Source organism: Phocoena phocoena, chromosome 7, assembly GCF_963924675.1.
Source record: "Phocoena phocoena chromosome 7, mPhoPho1.1, whole genome shotgun sequence".
NCBI lineage: Eukaryota > Metazoa > Chordata > Mammalia > Artiodactyla > Phocoenidae > Phocoena > Phocoena phocoena.
In genome coordinates, this window is record NC_089225.1 from 28638967 (window position 1) to 28664349 (window position 25383).

Consider the following 25383-nt stretch of genomic DNA (forward strand, 5'->3'; position numbering starts at 1 on the left):
TTCAAAAAATAAAATCAAGAGTTCAAGATAAGCACTATTCCTTTTTCCCCAGAGAATATTTGTGGACTGAACAAAAATGTTTCTAAGAGCACTGACCTATGTCTTCCTTTTTTTTTAAGTGCTCGCTTTTTATGCCTAAAGTTAGGCATCCACATGCGTTTACAATAGCAATGATCCTCCAAGAAACTCCGTGAAAGTTTACAGCAAATTTTCCTTAGTTTTTAATTCTGAGTTAAAATCAAGTCCAGTTTGGCGTTTTTGGTGTTTTATGTTTTGTTTTAATGCAACCAATGACAGCCACCTTCCTGACAGCAGTAGTCTTGTGGGTCCAAGTTGGAATTGGCTCTTTGGGGTAGTCATGCTGGGGCCTCTGTGTCTGTAAGAAAGCCACATTCAGGGCTAGAGGGGAAGACAAAAATCAAAAAAGAGTAAACAGGAAACAGCCAGCGAGAGTATAAAAGAGAAACTGGGAAAAGACAACCAAAAGAAATCAGAGATGACAAGGTGGAGAGAGAGAAAAAAAGCTGTGTTTTGCAATTAAGAAAACAAATATGGATAAAAGCACTTGCTTGTGAGGTCTGTAATGAAGAGAAGACAGACTATTGCACCAGTTACCATCTCTGCCATAGTTACCTAATGCCTACTTCCCTGTTCCAGAGAAATGTACTGCTGTTCCAGAAAATGCTTGTCAGTTAAATCTTGCCACGAATGTTCACAAATTCTGAATGTTCACAAATTCTGTGTATAGACGTGGCTACGAATTAGTTCACTGTACTTATTAGTGACATTTAATGGAGTTTATCTACATTGAGCAATACACAACAGTCTTATTATCAAAAAAAGAGAGCTTAAGACTAACAGAAGTTAACAGAGAAATGAATGTGCATTTCAATAACCAGAAAGGCTATCTAACGTATCCAGCAATGCGGCCCTGGCCAAATCAGTCAGCGGATATTCCCACACTTTTGAGTCCAGAATGCATACGAATAAATAATGTCTCTTCCTAGATAAAGCCTGAGTCTAATTTCCAACCTCTGCCCCCACTCCCATCCCCTTTCTAAAGTTTAGGTTCTTAACATATTTTTCCTTTGGAGTCAGTTGGAAGGAAACACAGCCAAAATTAATACCCTAGGAAATTAGCCTTTTGTTGTGGATGGAGGATTTAAATAATGCAACACCTCAACATGTCAAGATGCAGTACTCTAAATTATCCTTTAGTGGTGTCATTTATATGATGGGAGTTCTGGGTCTGGGAGTTTTGTCCATTATAAACCCCAATATTCAGAAGTTAATAGTTCAGCCATAAAAATAATCTTGGCTGAAAGTTGGCAGGGTGTTTAAGCCTGAAAGCAAGTGTTTACAAAATTTGAAGGAAAAAAATCACATGCTTTTGGAAAGCTTTCAGTTTTTTAAAAAATGGGAGTAATAGTGATAATAATACTACTAATAATAAGGCAGTTAGAGATTTTCAGATATTTGTTTCCTTGGGATTCAAAAATGGATTTGTAGTTTTAAAATTTTTTTTTATTCTTGTTGCATAATGTGAACCAATTGATTAAAAAGTAAATTATCAACACTTTCACAAGAGTGTCACTTTATTTTTTGAATTAATCTATTCTTTATTGGTTGAACAAAAATATATACGTTATATTTTTATAGGCATTTCCCTAGAGCTTAAAAATGTATGATAATTGAGAAGCCTTAAGTTAATTCAGGAAGCTATGAATAAGACCAAAATTTTATACTCTTTTGTGGGTTTCCTAATGAATAACACTCCCTTTCTAAATGCCTAGAAAAAATTGCCTTTTCCAAAGAATTTTCACACTTTCAGATGAAGTGTGTCCAACTTAAGCATTAATCATTAATCTGTGTATACCGTAAAAGAGACGTACAGATTCCAGGAGAAATAGTTGCATTGGTCTGCATAATTGAATATGGCATATTTTCCTCTACAGGATGTTTTAAAGTAATTTACTCATCTCCTTAATAGATTCATGTCTTAGAGATTCTTCTGAACTCTATGAGAGGTTATCTTACAGTCTAATGGGCTGTTGAGTTAGACGTGTTTTTCCTGGGTTTAAATAATCCTTTCTTTGCTAGTTTTATTCCTTTTGCCAAATTCTATACTCTTCAAGCCACTTCTATTTTCAGTTCAGAAACAAACAAACAAACAAACAAACAAACCAAGGGCAGGATGCTTTGAAAAGAAAAACTGACCGTGCAAAACCAAAATAAGTCTGAAATGATACTGCTGGAAGAGTTCTTGAGGTTTTAGTAGACCATAGACCCTAAATGTAAAGTCGTACTCTTTTTAAGGAAATAAGAATGCCCTGAGATGTAGGGTGAAAGCACCACTTATAGAAGGAAAGTATTTAAGACATCACCTTCAGTACATTGTGTGCTCCTTTCTATAGGGAGCATGGATTTATTTTTAACTCTTCACACAGTGCCTTGCACATGATGAATTCTCAATAAATGATGAAAGAATGGTTAAATTACATTCAACATTGTTTAAATCTTGAAAGTTGCACTCCATTGCTACACCTGCAAATGGTTGAAACTAAAAAGATGGATGACCAGCAGTTGTTGGTTGAAGGCAGCTACAAGATGTGCAGAGAATAATGTAGCTTGCAAGTCTTTCTTTTAAACATTTAAACCATTTCTGATGATATTATATTATATTCTAAATGACATCATTCTTTCCCATTGATACTCAGCTATGCTAAACATTCGAAGTTATGTTTACTTTAAGATTTTACGCTCATCAATTTTTGGAAAGCACAGTTAAGTTCAGCAGCTAATAGAACATCCATTCTCATTTCATCAGAGGAAGTTATATCCCATTAGGCATTATTTCAACACCAATAGCCTGCTGTTTTTAATTTAGTAATTGAATGGCAACTATGACTTGTAAGTGACATGTCTGAGAATGGTCAGGCGTAGGCTCGGGTCCCATAACCACACAGAAAGTTGAGCACCACATCTTTTCCTTTAATTCAGGCTTGGAATACCATGCTGGTGCTCCTCTGTGTTAGTTTACTTCCCTGTGAATATCTCACCTTCCTGATTTAGTGTTTCTTTTCTATGGAAATATCAGGAAATTCTTCGTTTCAAGATAGATTTTGAGTTTACAGATTCTGTCAAAGAATTTGAAATAAGAAAGATATGGTCAACGACACAGACCTATCAGTTTGAAACTAATGAACAGAGGATACCAATCCTCTACATTCTGACATGGTTTTGCTACTGGATATTGATTTCATTTTCTCCAAAATTTACTTCACAGCAGAAAAGAGTTAAACTCTGCTGACACTATCAAAAGCTCTATAAAGACTTAGAATACACCAGTGTCATTAAAAGAGGACCATTACCTTTCTTGTTTTAAACATGATGCTCTTCATGTTATGTTTTGCACTTTTGACAGTTTGGGCTAATAACTTAACTCTTGAGTATCCCTACAGAGTGGTGAGACACCCAACAGCACTGTAATCACTGTGGTAAGTTTTCTTTACTTTTGTCTTAAAGGTGAGCAGTTGGCATGTATGTGAGATTGCATAGCATAATATTGGAGCCTATGTGTCTGGCCTAGAGTTTGACAGCATAAAAACACGCATTTCCTCTGGATTTAATTCTTGACTGACATTTCATGCTACTCATTCTGTCAGTGTGATCTCAATGCTCCTAAAGCTTCAATGATTCCTTCAATGACTTTAAAGTTCCTAAACGGGCATGACTCCTCAAGCTACTTTTTTTTTTTTAATAAATTTATTTATTTATTTTTGGCTGTGTTGGGTCTTCGTTTCTGTGCGAGGACTTTCACTAGTTGTGGGAAGCGGGGGCCACTCGTCATCACGGTGCGCGGGCCTCTCACTATCGCGGCCTCTCTTGTTGCGGAGCACAGGCTCAGTAGTTGTGGCTCATGGGCCCTGTTGCTCCGCGGCATGTGGGATCTTCTCGGATCAGGGCTCGAAACCGTGTCCCCTGCATTGGCAGGCAGACTCTCAACCACTGCGCCACCAGGGAAGCCCCCTCAAGCTACCTTTTTATACTCAGACCTGAGGTCCAGGAACAACCCTTTTTGAGTTTTTCCCTGGCATTCCAAATTCAACTTTTTTAAACTGAACTTATAACTTTCCTCAACAAACCTGCTATTCCTCCTTTAGTCTTTAATTCAGTCAGTGGATTCATAACTATTTCCCCATTGCCCTAAAAAGAAATTCATTGGACATCTTAAATTCTTCTCTCTCATTATGTACAGCATCTTTCATCAGATCTAATGATCTGTACTTTTTTTTACTATCTCTTTTTTTTTTTCCTTTAAGCATTGACTAATTTAATCCTCACATCCACGGTGGCATTGGTACTTTTGTTTTTTGTTTTTTTTTTTTTTTAAACATCTTTATTGGGGTATAATTGCTTTACAATGGTGTGTTAGTTTCTGCTTTACAACAAAGTGAATCAGCTATACATATACATATGTTCCCATATGTCTTCCCTCTTGCGTCTCCCTCCCTCCCACTCTCCCCATCCCACCCTTCCAGGCTGTCACAAAGCACCGAGCTAATGTCCCTGTGCCTTGCGGCTGCTTCCCCCCAGCTATCTACCTTACTACGTTTGTTAGTGTGTATATGTCCATGACTCTCTCTTGCCCTGTCAAAACTCACCCTTCCCCCTCCCCATATCCTTAAGTCCGTTCTCCAGTAGGTCTGCGTCTTTATTCCTATCTTGCCCCTAGGTTCTTCATGACATTTTTTTCCCTTAAATTTCATATATATGTGTTAGCATACGGTATTTGTCTTTTTCTTTCTGACTTACTTCACTCTGTATGACAGATTCTAGGTCTATCCATCTCATTACAAATAGCTCAATTTCATTTCTTTTTAAGGCTGAGTAATATTCCATTGTGTATATGTGCCACATCTTCTTTATCCATTCATCCGATGATGGGCGCTTAGGTTGTTTCCATGTCCTGGCTATTGTAAATAGAGCTGCAATGAACATTTTGGTACATGACTCTCTTTGAATTTTGGTTTTCTCAGGGTATATGCCAAGTAGTGGGATTGCTGGGTCATATGGTAATTCTATTTGTAGTTTTTTAAGGAACCTCCATACTGTTCTCCACAGTGGCTGAACCAATTCACATTCCCACCAGCAGTGCAAGAGTGTCCCCTTTTCTCCACACCCTCTCCAGCATTTATTGTTTCTAGATTTTTTGATGATGGCCATTCTGACTGGTGTGAGATGATATCTCATTGTAGTTTTGATTTGCATTTCTCTAATGATTAATGATGTTGAGCATTCTTTCATGTGTTTGTTGGCATTCTGTATATCTTCTTTGGAGAAATGTCTATTTAGGTCTTCTGCCCATTTTTGGATGGGGTTGTTTGTTTTTTTGTTATTGAGCTGCATGAGCTGCTTGTAAATTTTGGAGATTAATCCTTTGTCAGTTGCTTCATTTGCAAATGTTTTCTCCCATTCTGAGGGTTGTCTTTTGGTCTTGGTTATGGTTTCCTTTGCTGTGCAAAAGCTTGGTACTTTTGTTTTTAATTAATTTATTTTTGCTGTGTTGGATCTTCGTTTCTGTGTGAGGGCTTTCTCTAGTTGTGGGAAGCGGGGGCCACTCTTCATCATGGTGCGCGGGCCTCTCACTATCGCGGCCTCTCTTGTTGTGGAGCACAGGCTCAGTAGTTGTGGCTCATGGGCCCAGTTGCTCCGCGGCATGTGGGATATTCCCAGACCAGGGCTCAAACCCGTGTCCCCTGCATTAGCAGGCAGATTCTCAACCACTGCACCACCAGGGAAGCCCGTACTATCTCTTGAAGCTGATTCTTCCTCTCACCTCCCATGGCCTTAATTGTGCTCCCATAATTTCTTTTGAGATAAACCCTCTAATTGATATCACTGCCTTTGTTCTTATTTCTTCCCAGGCCATTCTTCTCCATGCTGCCAAAATGATCCCTCTTAAATATAAATAGGATTATATTATCCCTTCTGAGCGCCTTCTCATCAGGATAAACAAAATACCATACTAGTTATTACCATAAAAAGGAGAAGCATATGACCTCTGTCTACTCTCCAGCTTTATAACCTCATAAACGGCTTCCTATGCTCCAACTACATGAAGTTTTCCAAAGGCTGATATTCCTTCCATGAACTGTTTTCTCTCCTTAAAGACCCTTTCCATACCCATTTACCTGCCAAATTCCGATTGATCCTCTTGGGCATAGCACCAGAGTCACCCTCAACAATGAATGTTCTCCGACTCGTACCCTCAACCCCCTCTCTGTGGTCTCTTGGACATTAGTAGCCACCCCTCTCCACAGTGTTCCAGTAAGAGCTTTGCTTCCCCGGCATAGCCTTTATTGCATGCGACCGCAACGGCTGGTCTCATAGCCCTTTCCCCACCTAGAATGTGAGTCCTGGAGTCTAGAGATGGTCTGGTTCATCCCTGCCTCCTCACTGCTCAGCACACTAGAGCTGGCATATGTAGGGGTTCCAGTCAAGATGGACGATTAAATGGATGAATAGATGGATATTATCCAAGATTTCTTTTCATTCATCCACCCATGCATCCATCCTTAGAGAATCAAATTCTATGCTGAGTGGCTGCTTCCCACCAGCTATCTATTTTACGTTCGGTAGTGTATATATGTCCATGCCACTCTCTCACTTCGTCCCAGGGATATCAGCTTGGTGCTTTGTGACCACCTAGAGGGGGTGGGATAGGGAGGGTGGGAGGGAGGGAGACGCAAGAGGGAGGGGATATAGGGATATATGTATACATATAGCTGATTCACTTTGTTATACAGCAGAAACTAACACACCATTGTAAAGCAATTATACTCCAATAAAGATATTTTAAAAAAATTCTATGCTGAAGATTCATTGAACTGCTAGAAGAGATAGTGATTAGATGTCTCTTAAAACACAATGTAAAGTTACATTATCTGGAAAGGTAAAGAAGCTGCCTTAAAAGAGTTATTTTGTTTTGTTTGGCGTTTGCATCATGGTATGATATGTGTATATATATCCACCTCAGTCTATATCCATGTTTATATCTATATGACATACCATATTAGCAATAATCTCTAATAGGATAAGACAGAACAAAAATAGAGCAATGACCCTGGTGTTCAGGACAGGTTTCAGACAAAACTGACTTGCTTATCCTTAAGAGGCAGAAAGCAGTCTCTCAACAAACAGTGTTAAATTGCTTCATAAACCTGAGAGATTCAACTAACTAAAGAGAAATTTAATGCTTTTGAGACCTACCAGTGTCATAAGAGTAGAACTATCATGTTCCTGGTTCAAAAAATTATGTTTTTTATGTATAAACCTCCAGGCATTGTGCCTACTTCCCCGTAAGTTTGTGTATAATTTTTCCCATTATCACCCCCTAGGTCTCTTTCACCATCACCACTTTCCAGGCATCTACCATCCACTGAATAGCCATGTTTCTGATTATCTTTTCCCAAATGTATTAGCTTGCATTATTTAAGGCTGAATCTCATTTTATTATTTCCTGCTCATATTTCTAAACTCCTGAAGTCCATTTGTATGATTCTTTTGTCTTCACAGATGTCCACAGTTCCTCCCAATTTAGTATCATCAGCAAATTTAATTAATGCTCTGTTTACCTTTCCTTCTAATGAAACCAGTCCCTTGTTTCATTTCATCATACAAAGTAAAAATGTATTGGCAATAAAACAGTCTGAAGAAATGTTCCCTCACTGTAGGAGGGGAAGTTAAAGATACAGCAAAGAACCATGTGGTGAGGAGTGGACAGGGCAGCAGGGCGGTGAGCTAGTTTGCTGTTGCCCTAAAGCAAAACCTTCACAGCAACTACACTTTGGCAGATTGCCTGGGTTGGTGCTGGGTGGGCGGGGTGTGTGTGTTTGTGCGCGTGTTCTGGAATGTAGCTCTATTACCCCAACTGAGGACTTTTTATGAAAGATATTTATTGATATCTGAAAAGCACATTTAAAAGTATAAATACAAATATAAGTGTAAGCTAGTAACATTTACTCCATAGCGTAGCCACAAACCTAGATGTGAATATATGCATCTGGGTATACACAGGCTCACAATTATTTTCAGCAGGCTTTTTCTAACATTCACCACTGTCTAAGTTTTTATCTTAGTCCTTAACTTGACAAAAGCTTTAAACCCAAATTACCCATTGGGTTTAAATCAAATCCCTTATAACTAGTAGACTTATAAGGCCAGAGAATTTTTTCAGTTGTATCCCACAGGCAAATGTCAGTCAAAATATTTTAACCTCTAGAATTAATAGGCTGAAAAATTGAACTTGATCGGAGAAAGAAGCCTTACTTGTTAACTTTAAGGTAGGCAAGTTTACACGCGAAGAATTACACCATTAGTCTTTGAAGTTGTGGTCATACAGATATGGTATGATTTATGTAAGGAAAGCAAAGGTGACATTTATTAAGCACCCACTATGTGCGACACATAATGCTAGTGCTTTCCAACATGAGTCAGTACTATACATTTAAAGCTTATATTAATTACTACCTGATACTCCAAATTGTATTCCTAATTCCAGTAAATCTCTTAAACATTTGCCATGTTGTATATGAAAAGTCAATCTTCAGAATGTGGGTGAATTAGTTTAAATCCATTGACTCCACAGGAAAAAAATCTTTCAAATTTATGCTTTGATTAGGACAGACAGATGGTAGACCAGCATCTCTATTGTTATATAGAGAAGATAATGCACGTTTGCAATGTTGAAATTAAGGCTGATACATACTTTACGTATAGCGCAAGGTCACCAAAGGTGTCATCACCGAGGCATGGTGTTAGCAAAATAGTGACTGGGAATGTGGTTAAGCAGTTACAGCCTTGTATTGTTTTTGCAGTGAGAAAAATCTGATGCATGATGCATTCTTATGAGAGAATTTTCTCAGATGCCAAGACTTTACAGGCATAACTTCCATAAGCTTCAATGGGAGTTTCCTGCCAGCACCTGTTATGGTGCAGAGTTCTTACTTTTCACACACAATCCAAGACTGGCTTGGAATACTGACTTGGAAAAACTAATATAGTGAAACCTTCTTGTAATGTTTCCTCACATATAATGTTCATCATTTAATCCTTGGTCTGATATATGTATGAGCATGTTTTCCATACAAATTCTTTTCCCACAAGAAAGACTTCTTTTCACAAGCTGTTTATGAATACGAGCAGATAAAACAATTATTCTTAGCAGGTAAACTAAGGGAAAAGTTATTAAGCTAGAAATTGAATTAATGGTAGAAAGCAACTCTTCTCAACTGAAAATAGTTCTAGAACTAGATTGTAGATTCCCGAGGAACCAACAGAAACAATTAGAGTACCACGTGCAAAAAGCAATACCAGTGGCTCTAAAAGAAGATCACATGTTAAAATAATATAGTTTGGTCATATTTTCTCATATATTTAAAGACGAAAGTGTAGGGACTTTTAATATTTAAAGGGATATTGCATATTTAATCCCATGGATAAATTAGCGGGATAGAGTTTTGTGTAGAGGAGAAAGAGTTTAAAGAATTCTTAAATTTCCATATTTTGAAATTAACTGCCACAAATTACCAAAACTAAAACAAAAATAAACAAAAAGGTTATAGCACTTCTGTTTAACTAAAATTGTTGGAGATTGCACAGAAATGCTATTCTATGAACAACCTCTCTTTTGAAGGTATTTGAAATCTCTTCTTATTTACTATTTCTAACACACCTAGCATATAAGAGGGAAAACAGACCTTCATACTCAAAGTCCTGAATCATTTATTGTCATTTTCTTGTTAGACAGCATGCTGGGCGCGGGAAATGCTTTTCACTTGTCAAACATTGTCAAATATTAAATTTTTAGCTCATATTTACAGCAAGATTTTATAATTAATACTGGTAGGTAACAGAGTTAAAGTTGAAAGGAGTCTGAAACCCTGAAACCTTAAGAAGACAATTACAAACCTGTTAGTGAAATTTCTTATGGGGCAAAACATGAGTTCTGAACAAGGATAACTCCAGGATGATGATGATGTATTTTGGGTACTCATTTACCCCCTTCCTTCTTTTTCTTTGCTGGATGGCTGCGTTACTCCATACTGTTCCCTTCAGCACTGTGTCTGACCTCTAGTACCCTTCTCCTGGCCAACTTGCCTCAAGAATATCATTTATACTTCAGCCTGAAGTTCAGACACCCTTATGACTGAATATTACATTGAGTACATTGTTCTAAAAGGCATCAATAAACTGGCATCAAATGGCTTTGTCTCTTATTAGAGTATATTCAAGCACCAGAGAAGGGGTTTGGTTTTGTTTGACAAGGCAAAGAAGGGAAAAGGGAATCATATTGACACCTCTAAGAGCAGGCTATGTTCCCAAGCTTAGTACCTTCCTCCTCTCTAGGGCTTTTGCTTGTAGTGCACTTTGCTCTAAACTTTGGCAAAATAAGGTCATTATTTTGCTTTTATATTCTAACCAATGGGTTGGTAGAAATGCATTTGTTTCTGTGTATAGTAGTCTTTGTTAAGGTTTGTTTGAAAACTTGAGAGTCGGTTGGGAATCTAGGACCTCGTGAGTCTGCCATTGTTCAGTGCCATGTGATCTCCAGTTGAGGCTGAAGAGTTTTAGGCTAAGTTACTGAGAGACTTAAGGACACGAGAGAGGAGAGGTGTCGGATGGAGCTAGTCATCTATACACAGACAGCTCCATATGCAGTGCAGGTGCAGAAGAATGATGCAGTGAGAGAAGAATGATGCCAGACTGTGTTTTCTGCAGGCCCTACCCAGAGGAGACAGGCTTGTGTACATCATTATTCCAAGGAGATACAGAGGTCTCATAATTCCAAGGAAGAACAATGTGTCTCTTAACATAACAACATTTCAATCTGTAGAGCAAAGCCCTATATGGATTTATATAAGCTCAGTCTTTCTTTTTTTTTTGCGGTAGGCGGGCCTCTCACTGCCGTGGCCTCTCCCGTTGCGGAGCACAGGCTCCGGACGCGCAGACTCAGCGGCCACGGCTCACGGGCCCAGCCGCTCCGTGGCATGCGGGATCCTCCCGGACCGGGGCACGAACCCGTGTCCCCTGCATCGGCAGGTGGACTCTCAGCCACTGCACCACCAGGGAAGCCCCTAAGCTCAGTTTTTGAACTTCAGTTTAGAGCATTACACTCACCTAAAAGAAAAAGCATGGTATAAGTTGTCCCAGAAGAAAGATAGATCATTTATTACACTTCCCATATATTGGAAAATTATCATGATAATAAAAATAAATCATATTTAAGAATAAATTGTATTTAGTCAAACTGAAAAACGTGCCTCTCCTCCCCCCCCCAAATCTTTAAATACAGTAAGAATACTCCATTTTCCTATGTCCAGTGTATCTGAGAATATAAGGGTGAGCATTTGGATAATAGCAATTACCCATTTGCATTAGCTTGAACCCAACATGGTACATCCACTTCCTTTTCTTTTCTTCTCCCATTATTTATTATACTTGACACTTATCCTTCATCTCTTCCTGTTCCACATCCTCCACAAGTGAACTCTTGCTCTATTTGCCTTCCTTTTAGCTAAAGTCTGCTCTCAAGACAAGATCTAATAGATTGATCCACACTGAAGTATACATGATTAGTGAAGTTTTATGTGAAATCCCTCCATGGGATTTAAAGACAAAGGAATAAAACTCTAATTACAGAATTTTGAACGTAAGCAATACTATGTAAAAGAAATATTTTAAGATGAAATTATCTTCCCAAAAATTCTAAAAAAAATTGTAAATATAGCCTCTATAATTAATGTTAGGGCTAACCTTGGGGACCAATGAAATAAAATCTAGGTCATCAAATTGATAGTCTTTTATTTCTGTCTTCTGTAGCCCTGAAAGTCAGCTATAGTAACTGACGATGGATTTTCTAATATTATTTTCAAAGTTCAATATTGGCCAGACCTTGGTGGAATTAGGAAAATTAAGATACTCTTTACTTAAATTTAAGACAATGGAAAACATGAAATGCATTTGTAACTTGGTTTCTTACCACTTCGAAAACTCACACATGTGGAAGAGACACTCAGTAAATAGTGTGTTAATGAACATCAACATATGTAACACATCTTTGCTTAATATACCTTCTTTCCATGACAACAGGTCAGAAAGAAGTGATAGATGCTAAATATCTAATGATAGATGTTAAATATGTGTGTGTATGTATACACACACAAATATTTCAGTAAGACTTTTGATGTAGACCCAAGTGACAAAATCATTCAGAAGCAAGAAATCTGGTTTGTATTACACTAGTGCTAATGAGTTTAAAAAGAGAACAATTGGTACTGGAATGCCTTTTTTTAAGGCAACAAGTAATGTTTTGAGCAACTAGAGTCTGTGCAATTGTTTGCTAGATAGTTAACAGTCCTCAAGTAGTCAAAAATGAAGCTGAGCAGATAGGTCTCTCTTACACCACTAAAAGAAGTCCCCCTAATCTTTCTGCTTGTAATATGATAATAGAAATTTAAAAAGCCAACCTCAGTGATAGCTCTGAGCATTTATCTATATATTCCAATTTGGAGAAGTCTTAAAATCAATGGTTTAAATTGTCTGGGTATACTTAGAGTTTCTAATTAGGGGAAATGATTGTCTTTTTATCTCTCTTCCAGTGACTTATATCTCCAAACCTGGGTGTGATTTGTCCAGTAATTTGTGAAATACTTAAATTTTGAGATTTTTACTGTGTCACCTAAAGATTTGGAATCTGATATCATGGGTCTTAAAGCATCTTTCAGCTAAATTAGAGGTATAAAATAGAATATTCAAGGACATGGTAGATTTAGGATAATCTCCCAATCTTTTTCAAATGAGCCCTTCGGAACACACACCCATATCATAAGAAAGGAATGTAATCTATGACATAATACTTTGGTAATAAAATAAATATCATAATTATCATTTGTTTGCTAAAGTTTCATATATATTATATGCCTACATATTTTACATGAAACATCTATATACACACATATGAAACTTAACAGTTTTAGGATATAGTGTGAAATTGAATATATACCATGATGGTGTTTCCTTCTAAAGTTGACCACAGAGCTTATATACCAACCTGAGTGTATTGCTTGGATGTGTCGTATATGTAAAAGTATTAGAGATTACAGGTGCCATTGTCACTGATGCATGACCAATGCATGTCACTAATGCATTGTTGCTTCAGAAGATGCTGGTGCTATGGCTCCATTACATCTGGACTGTGTACTCTTTGTTCTTTGCTGTATTCCAAGTGCCTAGCACACTTTTGCTACATAGTAAGTGCTTAATCAATATTCGTTAAATTGCATAGACAGTTGGAGTTTACCAGCTCAAGGTCTTTGCATCTAGAACGTATTGAAATTTTTCTGTCCTTCCATTTAACCACAATCTAGCACAGGTCCATCTGCCAAATAGGGAGGATTATGCACTAGCCCCATGTTTCTGTTTAGCAAGGAGTATTAACAATACCTACTCAGTAGTTTATCCTGTATTCTCAAAAAGAAAACAATAATCTTATGTTTCTTGAGAAAAGGAAGTTCAGTCTTTTTAGTCTCATCCACTGTCATGGTTAGAAGCATATTCTTTGACTAGGAAAGAGTCTAATGACACAGAATTTCTCAGAAGTTTGGGAGAGCATTAAGAAGTTGAGAAGAACCATCTTGTCTGTGATCTAAACAGGACTTGTGGGTACTGATAGGATTAAACAGGTTTGTAGACTGTTTTGCCTTTGTGGATGGAATTCAGCTTCCCTGACCCACTCTAGAAGCAGCAGCCAGAACGGGCTCTCTCTCTCACCTGAATGCTTAGCAGAGCCAAGCCATCAAAACCCTCCAGGAAGTGGCTAGCCAAAGGGTCTGAATTAGAGGCACCTCCCCAAAGAAGATCAAAAGTTATGCTCCACCAACACAGAGACACTGAGAAATGGTTGAATGTGTTCTAAATTAAACTGCCCTGGTGGTGAGCAGAGATCTGCCAAAATCTTTCAATTAATCACTTTTACCTCAGGGCAGAGTTAGGCCTAAGAGTATTTCAATAGGTTTTTATTGGAACAGAGTTATTTCAGATATTAAACTATGTTGCACAAAGTAAAAATAATGTTATTTTTAAGTTGCTACTCTTGTTAAATAAAAGTTGGCAAGCATTCTTGGGGTCTGTATTGTGTCTGTGTATTTGTATGTGTGTGGCTTTTTCCTGTGCCATAAGCCTCATTGATTTATACAAGTGAACAGCAATGAATTAGGTGGTAAATATATTCATATAATCGTTTTCATTAATAATATGTTGCACATGATAGAAGAAAAGTTTTAAGTATATAATTCTTTGCAACACAATTGAGATATTTTTTTCCTACGTCTTCAGCAATAAGTTAATTAGAATCACCTGCATTTCCTTGGATGGACACCAAATGGATTGCAAACAAAAACAGATTAAAATAGCTGCTGGAGCTCATGGCATACAGATGACAAGATTCACAAAAAGGACAACAAGGCACTGAAAATGTTCACTTTTCAAACAATTTTAGAGGAAATTTAGCTCTTGCAACCTCTCTGTAAAAGCTGCTTATAAGTGTTTTGCTGAAAGGCTAGAATGGCTTTGTTTCTGATCCCTTGATGAGTGAGAGAAATGTTTAAGAAAGATCACTTTACAGAGAGATTCAGGCTGAAATGTGATGACTGTGACTCAAGCCAAGCCAAAAATTACAGTTCAGAATGAAAGGGGAGGGGACGTGGTTTGGGAATCCATTTTCCCACATTCCTGAATCTCAATCATCCCAGCCAATGTTTAAAAAAAAAAGTCCAATGGAAAACAATGAGGTCACTTTGTTTAGATGTTTAAAAAAATAGAGGTGGAGGGATTGAAAAGAATGAGAGTAAATTTATAAATTTTAGATCAATATCGATTTCAAGTATGATGGGATCAAAGTCTAGACTTCATATAACTATAATGACTTCATCACACAAGGGGCAATTTTTAAGTGTTTTCTTCTTCTTTGTGTTGGTAAGCCTTTTATTGCATATCTTTAACTTATAAGAGAGTTTGTTGCTAGAATTTTAAAAGGAAAAAAAGTATACATGGGCATAGTCTACAGATTACTCTTCCCTAGGCCTCAAGCTTTCCTTAGGAATGGCATCGTCGGGTAACTAGTTTTCTATCCATAAACCTGCTGTGGCCATCCACTCCTGTCTGGACCTCAGGTTATGCTGGCATGTTTACTTGCAAACTACCAGATGATAATGGCTGACCAAATTAGACTGTTTATTCATATGACTCCTATTTATTCTAGAGAAACACTGAGCAAGTCACAATACCAAAAGAATGATTTATTTACATCAGCGTGTTCACAGCATAACATAACAATAGAACTCAAACCTACAAGAAACTCAGAGAACGATAGGAGATGAGCTAAATACAACCTCCAACTTCAATGTCTTCCAGACACATGTGATTCTCCTTCAAGACAAGTGCTCTCACTTAATGATACTTAGAATCATTCACCAATATTTGTCTTCAAGACTAACATTTAAAAGAAAGAAACATGTAAGAGAATTTATTAAAGACTATTTCTAGGTACTTTGTTTTCCACTTTCCAGAAATCATTTCAGGTGGTTATCTTTAGTCTTATCAAATCAAAGAGATTAGGATTCCTAGTCAAATTTCACAAGCATACTCAAGCTCTCTCTGAGGTTCTTCTTACTTTGAGTTTATTTCCAATATTATTCAAGTCTTAAGATTTGGTATAATTCTGTAAATTATGTTTATTTCTACCATCCTTCAGGCTCATACTCATAGGCCTCAAATTCTCAGCTAAGTTTAAACAATTACTTTCTAGCAATGTAACTCTTCACAAGAATATTTAAGAATAGTGAAAAGTAAGATAGCCAGCTCTTCCCCCCCATACACAATCCCTAAGTGCTAGTGTTGTAGATCTTTTCAAGGCATAAGTGGTACAATACAGCCCAGTAGAAATGGACCAGTAACGCCATTAACACTCAGGATATTTTGTCCTTTTCCTCTTCCAATTTTAAGTTTGTCTTCCCAAGCTGCTTAAGATGTTAGGACTGCACAGAAAAGTGAATATGACTTGATAAATAGGTAGGTAGGTAGATAGATAAAGAATTTTTTACTAGGACCCTTAACAATTTTATTTCCTAGTGTAATAGCTTAAACAGATGGGGAGGTTGGGTGGGAAATATTTGATAATGATCCTAACCACTCAAGTGTTCAATGAAAAGTCCTTGAAGAGGAAATCAACATCCTTCCCTCTGAGCCAAGATTCTTCATTTTTGGTATCATTTTTTCCTTAGTCTCATATATTGTTTCATTTACTTTGCAATTTCAATTTTAGGATATTTAATTTAAGTCTGGAATTTGCTCCTATCTATAGAGTAGGCTACATAAACAATATATAATAATGGTTCATTTATTAGCATCACAGTTTCTAAGCAGTTTTCTCCCGGCGGGGGGAATACCTTTCTCTTGGTGACCTATTTAAAGTCTAACATTTTTAATTTATCAACAAATACTTGGTTCTTCCATGTGTTAAGAAAACAAAATTCTTCTTTTCCATATGAATATACTATAAAATATCTGGTAGATGAAAAACTTACTTCATTCAGAAATGAGTAACCTAAAATGCTAACAAAATCAAACAAAATGTAAAAGAAAATTGAAGAAAAGTATTTTGATATGATATTAAAAAGAAAAACTTATTGCAACAATTGTCTCCATGAAACAAGAATTTATTGCAGAGAATAGGAAGTAGGAAAAGGAAGGTAGGAAAAACATCAAAATAAGATTAAAAAAAAGAAAGGGCTCATGAAACAAATGGAAGAGAAAAATAAAACAATCTCAGTAATAAAGGGAACACTGGAAAAAGCATTAATGACAATAGGAACTTCTGAAGACAAAGAAAAGGCAAAAAAATGAGCGAGGCAAAAAAATGAGGGGTATACTGATCCTGGACCGTGTATGAACAAATTCTGCCAACATTAGATTTGGATTCACATAATAAGTGTTTTAAATATTCATAATTTATCTCACATGGATCATTTATATCCTATAGGTTATTACTGAAAAGAAAGTTATTATATAGCAGTATCTTTACAATCCAGTGAAACTTTTGTTTTCAGCATTAAAGTCTCTCTTTATAAAAAACAACTCAGCCCCCCCCATTAAGTTGGCAGACTGAAAAAACATGTCTGATTCTCCTTCCTCAAAAATATCCCTATTAAATAATAGAAAAGATATGTTGGAAAAGAAAAAAAAAAAAAAAAAGTGGTGCTGCAAACGGAAAAGGTACCATCAGCAGACCGGAAATAGAAATTCCAGGAAGACACAAAGCAGATGGGATCAAACAAGTGAAGATATTAGAGCAAAAGAAACATCATTCTTAGACACCATAATTAGGCACAGTCCTTCCCAGGGATGTCCTAGAGATTATCCAAGCTTAGAGTTAACAAATAAAAAGAGCAAAAATTGGCAAGAGGACAGTAAGTAAAGTAATGCACCAAATACTGGATCTAACGCGTGGGACAACTGGGTCCCTCTCCATTTACCTTGCAGCAAGGAAGTCCTCGCATGAGAATAGGTTCTGCAAGGACAAATAAGAGGATGCTGGCATCTAAGAAGGAAAGCAGTGGAGAATGAAGTATCTCAGGTCTTCTACAGCAGGCATAGAATTAGAGAACTTTGCCGAGAAGCAAAATAGTTATAGTATTCCATATCCCAAAATCAGTCCTCCTTACTTCAGTCCTCCTTACTGAAGACCTCTAGCCTACTATCTACTCACCACCCATGGATACTGCAGGAACCCCTCACTGAGCCTAACAATTTAAGATTGAAGCTTGTTGAGGGTAAAAAGATGTGTACAAATACAGAAATACCCATGACCATCATTTATTCTAGTTAATTTTGTCTTTCATCATAGGAGTATTCTGATATTTGAACATCCGTCTTAAAGAAATTCTAGATGGAGAGAAAAGAGACAGTAGAGGGAAGGGTATATAAAGCAAATAATATAAGAAAATGTTTAGATACATCTGAGTGAAATTTTACTTATACAAGTTTAAAGAGAAAATCTTTTTTTAAAAAATCATGAACGAAAAAGTAATTTACCTCCAAAACATTAAGAATCAACTTGATATCTTTAGTTGCTAGAAGATAGTGGAACATTACTTTTCAAAGTTAGAAAAGTAAAAATAAAACTCAAATACTTAAATCAACAATTAAATATGAAGCAAAAGAAAACAGTCTTTTTAAAAAAATTTTTATTGAAGTATAGTTGATTTACAATGTTGTGCTAATTTCTTCTGTACAGCAAAGTGACTCAGTTATACATATATACATATAGAGATCTATATTCTTTTTCATACTCTTTTCCATTATGGTTTGTCACAGAATACTGAATATAAATCCCTGTGCTATACAGTATGACATTGTTTTTTATCTAAAACTGTCATTGAGATGGAAGAGGTAAGAAAATTTACCAACCACATACTTTTGTGAAAAAAAAAAAACACTAAAAAAATAAATCCAAGAAAGAATAACAGTGGAATAAAAGAGAGGAGCAGTAGTTGACTCTGACCTAGAGCTGCACTGTCCAAGATGGTGGTCATAAGCCACATGTGGTTGAGTTATTTAAAATAAGATAAAATAAAAATTCAGTTGTTCAGTTACGTTAACCACATTTCAAGCGTTCAGCAGCCAGCCTCATGTGGCCGGTGACAGTTGGTCTGGACAGTTAATATGTAGAACATTTCCATCATTACAGAAAGTTCTATTGGGCAGCGCTTAATTTGAGGAAATGAAGGAACCTATAATAGGAGAAGACACATGAGACCTTGACTTTGGGGAGATCTTAGTGAAACAAAATTTTAATGTGGAACCCAATCACATTCGTTTTTTTAATAGTGACTAATATTAACCCATAGATAAGTCAAAAATATTTATAAAGAATAAAATGTTCTAAACTTTGAGAAAATAAGAAATAATAACAAAGAATGAAGTTGGAAGTTATGAGGGAGAAGAGAAGGGGAAGGAAGAGTAAATGCACTAATTTCCTTTTTTTTTTTTATACACAGAGGTAGTTTGATATATTAAGATATAGAAATAAACAAATGTAACTAATAATAACAAAGCATGCATAGATAAGTGGTAGGAACTATGGACTCTTTGTTTTTTATGATAGGGAGTGAATAAATACCAAAGTTAATAAATTAATAAACAGAAATGTGATACATTAACATAAAATGAGTAACAATAAAAGAACTAAAACAGAACTGTTAAAAATGACTGTATTTGGACAGCAGGATGAGGTAGATACTTAGTTTTCATTGTATAATCTTGTGTGGTTTAAATTTTCATTTTTAACAAGGAAGTATATTGCCTCTATAGTAAAAAAAAAAAAATCCATTTAAAATGGCTATTATAAAGTCATAAGGTTTTCCTATAGAATAAAATCCTTGTTTGACAATCAGAATTGTGTCAACTATTTTCTAAGGTAGTTGTTCTTGAAGGATGAATATCTCACAAGGAATTAGTAATAATTAAATAGAGCCAGCAAAAGATACAGGATAAATACAAGCCATTGAGACAGAGTAGAAATTAAATTTAGAAAGAGTTTCCATTTATATCCTGTACTCTCAGTCACCGAACTTCAAGTGTGTGATCAGATAAGTTAGCAATATAAAGTTGGAAACACTTCACTTTAAAGGAGGAGGAAATGTGTGCCATTTGAAATGATCCAAAACCTCTCACATTGAGCTCTGAAACCAAGCAGGACCTTTAGAAGGATAGAGAAAGAAACGTGCAGCACTCTTTGGGGGCAGTCTGGGCGTTCCTGCGCTCACTTGTTCTTGCCAGAGGGAGAAGCCAGAAGACCAAAGCATTGCGAGAATGACTTTTCTTGCAGTAGCTCTGGCCTCCTAGGAATTAGAAGTGCCATAAATCTCAGGAGAGAGACTGTGTAAAATTCCCAGCCCATATTTCAGACTCCAGAGGTTCAGATGCATTTTGTTATATTCCAGAAAAACAAGCAGGCTTTTTGGGCACACCTCTCAACCAGGCTCAAACTCCACATCTTCATGATTTGTCCATAATTTGAGCTACCAAGAATGCTACCTAATCCACAGCTCGCAGCTATTTTTAACAGACTCAACTGCATTGTTGAAAACTACCCATATTTTGGCAGATAAGTCAGTCAACTCTGGAAACAGTGCTGGTCTCTTAGATTTCTTTTTGGAAAGTGTCTAAGATTTATGGTGGGAATTACACATGACAGCTGCATTCTTTCCACTGGGTTTAGACCACCATTTGGTCTAATAACTCCTAATTGTGTGTCTATCCTAGTCTAAGCTTCTTCAGGAAAAAAAAAAAAAAAAAGAGGTGGGGGAAGACTTTTGAAAATCCCCTACAGCAGTACCCAGTGATTTCTGTCAACAGTAAACACTATTTTGAAACTTAAGAAGGTCAGCTGATGAGGAACAAATAAAAGACATTTCGGTGAATGTGAATTTCTTTAGAGAATTTTTCATTAACATTACATTAATGCTGGTCTGATAAAAATAAATGTAAAATGTTTTAGTTTCATTGTGTTCCCAAAGTATTTTTAGCATAACAGGCAAAATTCGTGTCAGCATTTTCAGTCATGGTATTTTCTTAAAAGAAGTACCTCTTCAGTGATTTTTCTCCAAACTTCACCAAAGCACAACATGGATACCTTGAAGACATTGCTCATTTAAAAATCATAAGAGGTCTAATTATATTTCCAAAATAAGTAGTTTCCAATCCAGCAAGGATAATGTGGTCATGAAAAGGATGTCCAAATCCACCAATTTACATTGGTTTGGCTTGGCATGACTTTCAAAGTTCTTGGAGCAAAAAGAGGATGGCACGTGAATCATTCTAATTTGGGTTCGATTCCCAGGACTTAGGGTTTGCCATTCTGTGAGCCATTCGGGGGAGAGCTGATCAACTATAAGACTGTACCTATGTAATTTATAACTGCTAAAATTCACTGATGTGTTCCAGATTATTTTGCAAAATGTAATACCCTCCTTTTTAATATATACTTTGTCATTTTCACTCTATTTGTGTAATTTAAAAAGTATGATAGCAGGGGAGCATGAGCCATTCAAAGCAGGAGCCAGTAATGTCAGAGATTGTTATCCTTCATAAGATATATGGTGTTGATATCTCTATATCTAAAGGGCTTGGAAGTTCTGTCAAGTTAGATTCAAATTGCATCTAATGTGTTTTGCTTTACTCCTTCTTTCTGGTTTCTAACGTAAGCCACAAAGCAGTTTCTCTACTGTGACTTAGTTCTGCAACCACAGTGGTCACACTGGTCTGAGTTACCCTGCCTGTCTCCATTCCCAACCCTCCCTTCTTTTATTCCAGAAGAAAATTAAGTTATTAATTTAGGATGAGGCTGCTTTGTTTGAACAGTATAGTGCTTTCCAATTGCTCATACGTAATATAACCAACCCATACTGCTCTTTCAAATGTTTTTGATTACTGAACTTAAAAAAAAAAAAAAACCTTGTACTGAAATTTATGAAAGATCAAAGGGATACTTCCTATGTTGTAACTTTAAATTTCTATAAGAGAAAAAGTTTTCAGATAGTAGGGAATTTCATTAATTGAAATTCAGTTTACAACTCTAGACAACACATGCATTTCAATAACATGTAAAATAATATTAGAAAAGAAACAGTTCTAACTTCAAAATAAAAATGCACTTGATTTATACCTACAAAGGATATGCTTATTAAAATGAGGCTTAAGTAAGGTCCTTATTTGTAATAAAAATTTGTTGGGATTCAAATAATTTTATTTACTGTTGACCTTTGATAAAGGTCCAAATAATTAGCAAAACAAAAATTAATTTAAAAAGAAATATATGGTAAATTTTCTCATTTTTTATTGTAATAGTTGTTGACATTTCATTTTTAATCATTACTTTAAATAGGGCTAATTTGACCAATTCTTTGCAAAAAACATATATTAAGGGCTTCCCTGGTGGCGCAGTGGTTGAGAGTCTGCCTGCCGATGCAGGGGACACGGGTTCGTGCCACGGTCCGGGAAGATCCCACATGCCGCAGAGCGGCTGGGCCCGTGAGCCATGGCTGCTGAGCCTGCGCGTCCGGAGCCTGTGCTCCACAACGGGAGAGGCCACAACAGTGAGAGGCCTGCATACCGCAAAAAAAAAAAAACCTGAATGAATAATGGCTTTGATTTATGCCATTAATATCAGTATTACACATTATGTCATTCTGTCCTAACCTACTGATGATATATTTTGCACAGCAGCAGAAATGTTCCTACTATAAAGTATTGATACTTAAAACAGAGTTGGTAAAGCAATAAAGGAGCTCATTTCATGTCAGTAAAGAGCTTTACAAAAATTTTATTCTGTTAGATTATGACAATAATTTCTATAAATTTATCTAGTACTATCTATTGTGAATTACAATGTTTAATGATGATACTATACCACCTCCCTAGAGAAACTGCTGAGATACTGACCTCTACATTAACTGGTAATCTCATCCAGGCCTCCTTGAGGGTCTAGACACATCAAGGAATATGCAATCCTGACATTAAAATTATGTTATCAACATTTCTTATCAACAATAATAGTGTTTGAATAAATGTTTCTCTTTTCATTTTCCTGTTTCTTCATCTTTTTGATAACTGGGTCATGGAAATAACCTGATAATATAAATAAATGTGTGGAAAACAAGTGGTTGATTATCCAAACCAACTGCCAGGATAAGTTATTTTGAATTATAGATAACTAGTTTTAAAATAATCTGGAACTAATGTCACCATCTTGTCAAAGATTTCTTTTTATTTTTTCCCTCCATAATGGAGCACCCCATTATCTACAATACACTAGAGATTTTCAAAGTAGTTATACATCCGTAGTAGAATTTTCATTCTGTAGTTTCAAATAATCAGACCAATATATGTTATGCTATAGTAATTGCAGGAAAAGAGAATGAAACAATGGAAATGGATTGGAATCCCTAGGAATAGAATAAAACAGAATAGAATAAGAATAGGAAAGAGGGAAGAAAGGGAGACAGACGAGAAGTGAGAAGGGAGTAAAGGAGAGGGAGGGAAGGAGGGAGGGAAGGAGATTTTAAGGAAAGAAGACTTCACAAGCACTTTGGGTTATTTATCTTTCCAACAAGGGGCAATAATACATATCTACATGAAGGTTCTTCTCCCTACTCCACCCCAAGTTTGATTCCTGTCTTTTTTGGGGGAATGAATCTCAACTATACTGTGAAATCCCATGCTCCCTACTGCTGTTTTATGGTTCAACTACACTCAAGTTTGTTGATGATTAACTGTTACTGAACTTAATGATTAGTTTGCTTGTATTAAAATATTGAAGATTGCTTGGTGTAGGACATAGAAATTTGTTTTCTCTGTGAGGAAGAGAGAGTTGGTGGTGATTTACTACCTTCCCATAATTATTATTACTATTATCTTTTGCCATCTCAGTTTTTATATGAGTGAATATAAAACATGCCCTTTTGTTTTCAGGTCTAGATGTTGATGGAATATATCGAGTTAGTGGCAATCTAGCAACAATACAGAAGTTAAGATTTATTGTCAACCAAGGTAAGTGATTTCTTCAGTTCAGAGCTTTTTACAAGTAGTTTCATCTCCAACAACATTTCACACTCTCTGCCTATGTATTATGAATATATACTGATAAAGGCTTTGAAGGGAGAAAGAGAAATTTGAAGAAATTAAACAATTATTACCAGAGAAGTAAAAGATAGCCAGTTTACTTGGAGGTAAATAGAATAAAGAGAGAGACTATTTTGTTGTGTGAAATAAATAACAAGTGAAATATGATAAACTAAAAATGAAGAAGAGAATAATAAAAGGAAAAAATAAACTAGCTTTGAAAAATGTTACTGGTATATAATACACAATATATGCTGATAAATGAATAAATAAATGAATGGTGGAAAATGTAAGAGTCAAGATCACAGATGTTAGAAAAATATATAATAGGTAAGTAAAAGAATTAAAAATTAGGAAATACAAATATCATCAAAGGATTACAAACTAAAACAACTATGAAGTACTACTACAAGCCTATTAAAATGGCTAAAATTTAAAACACTGACAACAACAAATGCTGACAAGGATGTGGAGCAACAGGAACTCTCATTCATGCTGGTAGAAATGGAAAATAGTACAGCTAGTTCGGAAAATAGCTTAGCAGTTTCTTATGAAAATAACCATATTCTTACCTTATTACCCAGCAGTTGTGCTCCTTGGTATGTACACAAATGAGTTCAAAACTTACGTCCACACAAAAAACTACACACAGTATTTCCAGCAGCTTTATTCGTAATTGGTAAAATTTGAAAGCAACCAAGATATCCTTCAATAGGTGACTGGACAAACAAACCATAAATATCCATAAAATGGAATATTATTCAATGATAAAATGAAATGAGCTATCAAGTGATGAAAAGAATTCAAGGAAACTTAAATGCATATTGCTATGTGAAAGAAGCCAGTCTGAAAATGCTATATACTCTGTTGTCTCAACTATATGACGTTTTTGAAAAGGCGAAACTATGGAGATAGTAGAAAGATCAGTGATAGCAAAGGATTTGAGGGGAGAGGGGGAAGAATAAGCACAGGTGATTTTTAGGACCATGAAACTATTCTGTTTGATACTGTAATAGTGGATACATGCCATTACATATGTCATTATACATTTGTCAAAATCTATATAATATACAACACTAAGAGTGAACCTAAATGTGAACTATGGACTTTAGTTAATAAAAACTTATAAATATTGGCTCATCAATTGTAACAAGTGTACTACACTAATGCAAGTTGTTACTAATAGGGGAAATTTGGGGGGAGTGGTCAGTCATAAGAGGGAGTATGTCGGAACTCTGTATTTTCTATTTTTCTGTAAACCTAAAACTTCTCTAAAAAAGACAGTGAATTTTTAAAATAAAAATTAGGAAATGTTGAAAGAAAAACAGACTAAAACATCTTGAGATGGTGTTACAGACAGCTCACAGGTTTAGAATTAGACACATGGAGTAAAACCCAGACACTGTCTCCTTGTGTCCTTGGCATCTTATTTAACTCCCTTATGCTCTGTTTCTTATCAGTAAAAACAGGATGGAAGTGCCTTGGAAATATTTTTGAGAATGAAATGAGATGGTGTGTAGTATTCCCTTAGTAACGTAACAGACTCATGGTAGTTGTTCAGTACATCTAAGTTTCCCTTTCACTTAAAAAGTCAATGATAAAAAAAAAAAAGTCAATGATGTCTCATTACCTTCAGGAGAA

The 25383-nt window shown here is 36.0% G+C and overlaps 1 protein-coding gene across 1 annotated transcript in view; it reads left to right on the forward strand.

The window, feature by feature from the left end:
* The window catches only part of ARHGAP15 (Rho GTPase activating protein 15), a 630092-nt gene that overhangs the window by 412372 nt on the left and 192337 nt on the right, over window positions 1–25383 (forward strand). Inside the window, exon 11 of the mRNA XM_065880510.1 lies at window positions 23593–23670. Coding sequence (XP_065736582.1) covers window positions 23593–23670 — 78 coding nt within the window. The remainder of the gene's footprint in view (window positions 1–23592; window positions 23671–25383) is intronic.